The sequence below is a fragment of the Ptychodera flava genome, chromosome 20 (genome assembly GCF_041260155.1).
Source record: "Ptychodera flava strain L36383 chromosome 20, AS_Pfla_20210202, whole genome shotgun sequence".
In the NCBI taxonomy this organism is placed as follows: Eukaryota; Metazoa; Hemichordata; class Enteropneusta; family Ptychoderidae; genus Ptychodera; species Ptychodera flava.
This window is the reverse complement of record NC_091947.1, coordinates 15,020,799-15,030,309: the sequence shown is the minus strand read 5'-3', so window position 1 is coordinate 15,030,309 and position 9,511 is coordinate 15,020,799. Positions and strand designations below refer to the sequence as shown.

Genomic DNA, 9,511 nt, shown 5'->3' with positions numbered 1-9,511 from the left:
AAACGTTTCTGCTAGTTTGGTTATAACCAATAGAAAACTCCCACTTTGCAATTTCACACGTTACTTTTCAACAATCGCAATAATGAAAGTTGCTGCGAATGCTTTCACATGAAGTTTAGGCTATATGGGGTTGTCAGGAAAAAAAAAAACGACAACATAATTTTTAAAGTTTAAGCTCATGCTGCCAGACGGATAAACACAGATCAGGTGCCTGGACACATACTGAAACACAAAGACAAGTTTTGAAAGGTAAAAAACTCCCTACAGCAATCTTAGTAAAAGTGGTCGACTGTGATCTCGACACCCGGTTTTGCTCATGTTTGGTTCCTGTTATCTAACAGGATAGATACCGGATCCATAGTAGATGTCACAATGACCTACACGCCATTGCATGTGGAAATAACAGGACACTCCATCAGAACTATGGATGCCGGGAGATGTGCAGAACGACAGAGTCATTTACAATCCTATTGGCCTTAAGGGGGGGGGGGATTTGTCGGTCAGATGACAGATGTACAAATGGATAAGGCGTTGGCAGTGTTTTCATATTTATGCAGGGGAAGAGGGTTGGAAACATAGGTTCACAGGCGTACGATTCCCGTTTCATCAGTAGCACATCCCTGCTCCATAGCCCATGACAGTACCTGCTCAGAATTGACTGACCCTATTATTTACGTATCGTATGCGCATATAAAAAGATATTCTATCATCTACGATTTCTCTATACAGGACAAGCCGTCAAAACTGATCGGTAACTTTGGGAAATTGGTACAAAATTTTAGTTCTCTACTTCGTTTTTTTTTCAAACTTTGAGTGCACCTGCCTCTTTGAGGTAGAATGCATCCGGGGACAGATATTTGGACTCTCAAGTTTTTACTCTTTTCAGGTCAACGACAACCAAGAGAATGGTTTAGAGTTTTCTTGGGGAAAGTTTCAAGGCGTATATACTACCTTAAGATGCATGAAGTTTTTGTCTCTCCAGGCCGTAATTTTCAGTGCGACATTGCAATCAGGAGGTAGTGGCGTAATCAACTGACTTAAAAGCGGATGATCCCAGGATCACAAAAGGAGGCCTATACGTGCTTTTGAATCATTTATTCTTCGGAGATTCGCCATGCCCTGTCTTCACTTCTATCAATTTTGGTGATTTTTCTATTTTCTATTTTATATGAATGCAGTAACTTTCTGTCTTGGATACACATCTCAATATCCTTTGAAGAAGAGATGGCTGTGTTTTGCCTGTTAGTACTGTTGGCCGTGGGAACTTTGTCTCACGCCGCAAAACTAGGTGAGTGCGTGTGTACACATAATTTTATTCATAGTTTTTCTGCAGGCGTACACGTCATTGTAACACCGCTAAACCAATCCAGATGTCATGCTGAATTTCACCGTTTGAAAAGGAACGAATGTTACGGAATCAAAGATTTCATATCGAATCTTTAATGTAGACTGAGATGTTCGCCCTGAACACTTCAAATTAAGAACTGAGATCGATCTGCCACTGACCGTAACGAGGCAAATAAATTGTTCCATTTATGCCATTTTAACGTAGTTCTTCATTTACTTTAGCTATTCGTAGTGAAGCACATTGCCGATGATCGTTTTTCACAATTATTACATAATTTCCAAAGTGAAAACCAACTTCAAGTTATCACTCTGTATTTTCCAGTGGAACCCGAACCCAAGAATTACACAGAATTGCAGAATAATGATCTTGTGGTTGAAGACGACGATTTTGGTTTGCGAGGTATCTCTGATAACACCATTTCCACCACTCTACGTAAGTATATGAAAGTTTACTCTCCCATGTACAAATAAACGTGGAAATCATCTCACTTCCCTAGTACAGCCTTTCAGTTCGTCTTCCCGAGTTCCTTTCCATAGAGAATGTGATTCGCAGCAACTCACTTGAGTCTGTGTTCCATCAGCATAGAAAGAATTAGCTCTGTCACTGTTAACCATATCCGACGACGAAACTTGAACAGCAACACGTGATAGATATGATGACACATTTATGAACGTTGGCTATTTGCCAAGCTATCGTCTTCCCTTCATGCAGAAATCTTTCTCAGCATTTACAAAGGCTGTAAAGCGGGATGAAAATCCGTTTGCCTGGACGATGATGGTCCCTAACTTTAATAACGTGCGATGGCATTTTACAAGTTTATAGAAAGAAGATTCGTCATGAGAAATATCAAAAGTGTATATTTTTTTCTGACAAGAAAACTTCAAAAAACAAAAAAAAACTAAACTATGACTCCAAGCTCAAAATGTTTAACTTAACACTTTGAACCAAGAGATAAGATGCACAGCTGAGGAAAATACCTCACTGAAACAATTACCCTATGTATAATGGAACGTGTAAGCTAAGTCAAGGGTTGGGTTTACCGAATAAGCCAGGCATCATGAGACTGCCCATAAAAGAGCAACTATTCTCTTATTACTGATATCATATCACTTTAAGTTGCAGTACGTAAGAAAATTTATATATGATGATATTTACTCAATATTCTCCGCTTACTTGAAGGTCTAGTATCAGTGGCTTTACATATATTTTCTTTCACAAGACATATTATTTGATACTCTCACCAACTAAACACACACATAAACTACATCTGTTTACCAGCACCCGCTTCGTATAATTGTTGGCATGTCCATTGCTCCATGAGTCAAATGAAAATATCGGGCAAATGCAAATTCTACCTGCCATTCCAACAGTACCCTCCTACTTTTTTATTACACAGTAGTTACCTAAAACGAAATATTTTACGGCAATGTTGGTTATAGTGAATATAGAATGATCTGTTTACATCGCACAGTGTTTGTGTGAGTTTTAACAATGTCTCCAAAGAATGCCATGAGAAGCCACGCGTTGGCGGCTATATTCCCGTGTGCAAGAACCAATAGATATCATTTGCACATTGGCCGCAAAACTGAGAATTGCTTGGTATGACTGTTTGTTGTACCAAGCAGACACTCGTGATACTGACATTAGTTTGAAAATGACATCATGAAAAAATGTCGTGAAAAGTCACAGATAGGGACCTTACGTGTTAGAAAAATAGTGTTCCTTATATCTGCGATCTCTTGTTAGTTACTTGCGATCACGACACAATAACGGGATTTTGAATGCATAGATGAAAGAGAACAGTTTCTGCTCCCTTCTTCTTTTCATAAATGTAATTCAAGCGATCCACTTGGTTTGAAATTGCAGAATATACGAGCGTTGGTTGCTACAGAGACACTCGTGACCGAGCTATCCCAACACTCGAAGGCAGTGATGAACGTCTCGATGGCCCCTACAGGAGCAGAAGCGATGCCATACGCAAGTGCGCTGAAGTAGCGCACAGCCGCGGGTTTTCGATGTTCGCCGTACAGCACGGAGGATGGTGTGCTTCTAGTGCGGATGCGCCTACCACCTACGACAAATATGGACCATCGTCCTCGTGCGAGAATGACGGGGAAGGCGGTCCGTGGGCTAATGAGGTCTACGCTTTCGTCGAAGAACACCTGGTCTGCGAGCACCAACGACTTTCCCTGTCATGCAGCGCGGGACAGATCCAAATTCTGTCGGCAAACTATGGCAGATCAGATGCCGAGACCTGCTTACACCCATCTATCAAAACGACCGAATGTGCTGCCGAGAGTAGTTTGATGGTAGTGAAAGGACTGTGCGATGGCGAAGAATCTTGCATGGTGGAGGCCGAAAACAGCGTCTTCTGTGACCCGTGTGTTGGCACTTTCAAGTACCTCGAAGTCACCTTCTACTGTAAGTTTACAGAGAGCTTCTCAGTTTCTCAGTTCGTAGTCAGATGGGTAACCCACAAGGAAAAGTTCACAAACGAAGTGCCCCTACCTATAGGACTTATACTGTCTTTGTTTGTTTTTGTTTATCGAAGTTCAAGTTCATGTCGTCATCGGTCAAAATTTTTAAAAAAGGGGACAATGCTTTCGTGTCAAATTTTTAGGTCGCAAGTTGTGTGTCCTTGGAGAAAGCCAGCGTTTGTCATTTCTGATTCGAATAGTGTCTACAACTGGCATGTTGGCGGATACTAGGCACAACGTCAAATAAAATGCAAGAATCACTTGGCAACAAAGAAACGATACGACGAACATATGCAACTGTATTTCTAATCTGTGCATTTAGGCTTCTAACGATGTACTCATTACACAGCACAAAAATCAGACGAGTTGTCATCTAGAAGTTTTTACGCCTTATTGTAGATTTTAATCGGAAATAAGGTGTTCTAAGTTTTCAGTTCCAGTTTAAGAATTGTACCGATAGGTTGGTTGGTTTGTTTGTTTCGACAGGTGGTAAGGCTCCGCTAAACTATAGCCTCGCAGATGTCGAATATGGTGAGTTCACGTGTTATTCATATATATTTCCACCATACAAAAGAACGAGTGGTCCGACATAAATCTTACACATTGGAGTCAGCAGAGTTTGTGAATTTGCCTCGAAGTTTTTGTTGTTAGGTGACAACGATCATTGAGACTTTAAGTTTCAGGATGATTAAAATTTGTTGGTCCCCTTGACAGAGTCGATTGGCTGCTTTCATGACACACGGATTCGCGCAATCCCCACACTGGAAGGCTCCGATCATAGGCTTGATGGCAACTATCGACAACGGGATAATGCCTTGGAAAAGTGTGCGACTGCAGCAGCGAGCAGGGGATTCGGCGTATTCGCCGTACAGAATGGTGGTTGGTGCGCCTCCAGTCAAGACGCCGGCGAACGGTACTACACGTACGGGCCGTCGACCGCTTGTCGGGACGACGGAGAAGGTGGTCCCTGGGCCAACCAGGTGTACGCTATTACAGACAACAAGCTAGTCTGCGAACACCAGACGCTCACTCTTCAGTGCACTGACGGCACAATACAGGTGATGTCCGCTAACTACGGTAGGACTGACGGTGAGACCTGTCCGCACCCAGCAATCAGTGACCAGGAATGCGGTGCCGAGGTCAGCATAGACGTGGTTAAGGAGGAGTGTGAGGACAAGAAATCGTGCAGTGTCCGAGCAAGTAACAGCGTCTTCGGTGATCCATGCGTCGGAACATTCAAATATTTACAAGTGAAATATTATTGTGAGTATATTACCATCTGGCCAAGCTTTGTATATATATATATATATATATATATATATATATATATATATATATATATATATATATATATATATATATATATATATATATATATATATATACAATGTGCCCTCCCGGTTATCACCATAATGGCTTTATGGCAACCTCTGAACTTGGGTACAGAGAGTACGGTATATATATATATATATATATATATATATATATATATATATATATATATATATATATTATATATATATATATATATATATATATATAAGTATGTCCATATATCCATATACAGCCATATATAGCCATACATGGTCATAGAGAGAGAGAGACAGAGAGACAGAGAGACAGAGACAGAGAAACAGACAGACAGACAGACAGACAGAGAGAATGCACACTTCATGTTGCATGTTTGTGTCTCTTGGTACTAACCATCATGACACGGTGGTGCAATGTGATCGTTGACATGTGAGATATCAATTTATCAACAATCAGAGGTGGCTGAAGGAGAAGGTCATTACAGAAAAAGCAAAACTTTTTGCAAGCTTAAATAAATAAGTTGATTCATTTCAGGCGCTGGTGTTCATGAGGAAGATCCACTACTGGAGTATGGTGAGTATGCCATCTGAGAAGGGTTTTGATTTCCATGGTACACAGCAGAAGAGGGAAAATTTATTTGCTTTTATGTTTTCACATCATCATATTTCCTACAAGTTCTGTTCTAAGTTCTGTTCTGTGACCTGCAATAGTAAGCTGCAGATAAAGGTATTTCGCGCCTCTGGGACGGATATTCGGACACTGGATTGTGACGAGACGTTCTGACCTACCTCTTATGTAGCAACTCCTTGGGTATATTCAGTTTTCAACTTTCGAATAGATGATATTTCCTCATAGATTTAACACACGTATGGCAGCTCATCTGAATTTCAAATGCCGATATAAATGTTACTAGGTATTACGATGTTTCTCTACACGAACATTTTTTGGCATCACCCTTTATTTTTGATCTTGATCTTGAAAGAGAATTGTTGAAAGTTGCGGCCCCGAAGAAAGTTTGTGAAAAAATTTAAGGTTTTCATTTTCAAGGCGCGTACTACCTTAAACATGACCTTGACGAAAACAATGTTATGTAGCCGTCTGTTTGTACTGTATGCCATTCCTTGTACTTATGTTTTCAAAATGGAATGTATATCTGTCTGCGCTAATCTTGATGCACTAATCCAAGGGCGTTCAGCAACTTTAGAGACTCCCTGGCTGTCGCTGAACTTCAAACATTTATTACGTTCGTCTGGATTGTAGAGTGTTAAGCTTCATCAAATATCATAATAACGTATTAACGAAAGCGAAAAAAACCAGAAGGTTTAGTGTAATCGAAACAAGCAAAACGATAACATTACTTTTAGGTGCAACTAGCTTGCAATGGTATATTTTTATTTATCGCCCAACAAAATGCATGATGTACAGTCATTAATTTTGAGAACAACACAAAATAAAGAAAGGGGAAAACATTGTATTGACCCTTTGGCATTTTCCTTGCGGTAAAATGTTTTGTTTTCACCGTGTCAAATTCACATTGTATAAGTGTGCTTACATGTGGATATTATCGAACAGCTGTAACCAAAGTGTCATATTGTAAGTCTGTCTCACATCAACACTTCGTACTTTTGAACGCTCCTTTACTGAGAGAAGAGGGGGTTCTGGTCTGAGCGAACGGATTTCGTTTGCTTAGTTTACGCAACATAACGGTAAATATGACTGAAAACTCACAGCTTCTGTACCACCCTTCCATGGCTAGTTTCAAAAATTAAAGGCTTACATACACACCTGTAATCGCGGGACATTTATGAGAACATGACTTCTTCAGATATATCAGCATTTTAAATATTTGATCGTTAACATTATTAAAAATAATATTTATAATAACAACTTTAGGGCTTCACATTTAATATGTAGGAATTCCTCGATCCTTGATTCCTAGAAACGATAACAATACCCGGTATGCTACATGTGTTCAGACGGTAGATTCAACTTCAATTTCCGTCTGCCCTGAATTAATTACATCTTTTACGAGTCGGGTATCGGAGATACAAGTGTGCAACTATTAGCAATATCTCCCGCAGAATACGTTTGAATATTATTTCTTGTCCGGTAAGCTGAAACAATTGCCTAAACACATGTTGAAGTCTTATGTGAGTCAAAGAAGGTCGATTTTAATTGCAACATATGTGTCCACTTTCCAGAGTCAATAGGCTGTTTCCTGGATACCAGAGAACGCGCCATTCCCACTCTTGAAGGACACGATGGCCGACTTGACGGTTATTATAGACAGCGATATGACGCAATCAACAAGTGTGCCAATGCAGCAGCTAGTCGAGGTTACAGTGTTTTTGCTGTCCAGAATGGCGGATGGTGTGCTTCGAGCAGCGATGCCCTCGACAGTTACGATCAGTATGGCCCCAGCGACAAGTGCGCCGACGACGGCAAAGGCGGACCGTGGGCAAACCATGTGTACGCCATCGTGCGCGACACATTGGTCTGCGAACATGACCAGCTGACCTTACAATGTGGGCATGGCCACGTTCACGTCGTCAGAGCGAATTATGGTCGTACTACTGGGGATGAGACGTGCCCTCACCGATCTATTAGGACCACTGAATGCAGGGCTGAGACCAGTTTCGACTTGGTGAAGAATCAGTGTGAAGGCCAAGCAGAATGCTCAATCCGAGCCAGCAACTCAGTCTTCGGTGATCCTTGTGTTGGAACATACAAGTATCTGGAAGTCCACTACACATGTAAGTGATACAATTTTACCCGTAATTTCATAGAAAGATAAACGAAAATGCATAAGTCAATCGAAAAAATAGGGTAGGGATTCCCATTCCACGGAACGCATGCGTAATCAGATTCCAATCAAATTTGTTTTGGTAATGTTCAATCTAAGCCCCTCACATTCCGAAGTAGGTAGATTTCAATTAGCGTGTACGTGTAGAATGTTTGTTGAAATGAATGTAAACGTCAAAAAGATCATCTTCCCTTAAGATTGAATCCTCACAATGTTTTAAATATTTCTGTCAATTTCAGGTGTTCGTGATCCGTCCGCCTAACCACGTGACTACAGACTATTGATTTTCCTAGCATGGTTTACGACGGTAAGTCTGACACCTGTAGGATGGATGGGGACGCGTTGTTTTCAGGTCATAATTTCAGGTCATGACATAAATATTGCAGATGAAGATATTTATCCAGTTATGTATGTCAAAATGTTATAAGTATGTGTTTATACCTACACACGATGTAATTTCGGCTTTTCGCACTTCCAACTTTTCATCATGGGGGTTGGAAGGAGTTGAGGTAAAACCTCACGAGTTTCGTAAATCTGCCTTTGCGTTTTAACTATCCACAATTCCTGAGGCATTCAGTTCCTTGTTGCAAGTACCTAAAATTAACAGAACACATGGCAGTCCGAGGAAAGGACCGAAGTAATTATAATAATCTTCAAAAACACTTGAAACCCCTTTTACGCTTTTCAACATAGACAACCGCAGTTGTGTTCAGTCCGTTAGTCACTGTTAAAATAGGAAAATAATTTTTGTGGTAAACTCTACATTTATTCGTTCTTGATAACTAAAACCGATGTTAAAAATAAGATGCAAAGATGCATGATCTGATTGTTATACTTGCTGTCGCAACTATTCTTTTGCTCTCAAGTACCCTATTTACGTCACTTTTTCAATCTATGCTATCTGAGTCGTTTATCATCGGCTATCGCTTCCAGAACAGTTAGTTAATTTCGACATTCTTCACTTTCTGCAGGTCGAGGACGATTTTCCAGAGACATTAGAATGAGGAACACGACTTTTTACTCGCCAGATGATTTAGTGATTGAAGATTAAAATAAATGACGAATAAATCCTTTTCCTTTTCGATGTCAAGGTCGACCTCCATCGCTTCAAACTAGATGAATTGATGAATGCTAGTGCTCTTAATCTGTGGAAACGCGATTTATACCTGTTTTGTGCCATACCTGAAATTACAGAATGAAAAACAGTGGCGTTTACTTTCGTTTAGTTAGTGTTTCATTGTCCCACTAATGATTTACTTAGTGTAATCGCCGTATATGTGTTAAAAATCAATGTATCAAACGTTTTTTACAATTCTAATAAATTTCCGGTGAGAATCTTTCAAAATCAGTTTTGTTGTGTACGGATAATTTGACTGTGTACTAAATGGAGCTAATAAAGTATACCCCTTGCTTTATGGAGAACTAGTGCCATGGTTATGATAAGGACGTTGACAAATCTGCGTCTGGAGTCAGTCTGTAACCTGGCCAGAATTCAAAACTATTTAATGGACGAGTACTGCACCAGACAATGCTAAACATGCTAAAGGCTCATAGGATGGCCAATGTGACATG

General features: G+C 40.2%; 1 protein-coding gene across 1 annotated transcript; it reads left to right on the top strand.

Moving 5' to 3' along the window:
- Positions 1 to 722: 722 nt before the first annotated feature.
- On the top strand, positions 723 to 9,287 carry LOC139120129 (uncharacterized). Its single transcript, XM_070684231.1, has 10 exons — positions 723 to 751; positions 1,179 to 1,288; positions 1,670 to 1,780; positions 3,215 to 3,769; positions 4,312 to 4,356; positions 4,540 to 5,088; positions 5,671 to 5,709; positions 7,338 to 7,889; positions 8,179 to 8,246; positions 8,911 to 9,287. The coding sequence occupies exons 2-9, from the start codon at positions 1,225 to 1,227 to the stop codon at positions 8,199 to 8,201; spliced, it is 1,938 nt and encodes a 645-aa protein (XP_070540332.1). The 5' UTR covers positions 723 to 751; positions 1,179 to 1,224; the 3' UTR covers positions 8,202 to 8,246; positions 8,911 to 9,287.
- Positions 9,288 to 9,511: the final 224 nt, after the last annotated feature.

Bases quoted from the DNA above. Each gene is read 5' to 3' on its own strand.
- LOC139120129 (XM_070684231.1), top strand. From the start codon at position 1,225: ATGGCTGTGTTTTGCCTGTTAGTACTGTTGGCCGTGGGAACTTTGTCT. The intron at 1,781-3,214 runs GTAAGTATATGA...TTGAAATTGCAG, and splicing joins CACCATTTCCACCACTCTAC to AATATACGAGCGTTGGTTGC. The intron at 5,089-5,670 runs GTGAGTATATTA...GATTCATTTCAG, and splicing joins TTTACAAGTGAAATATTATT to GCGCTGGTGTTCATGAGGAA.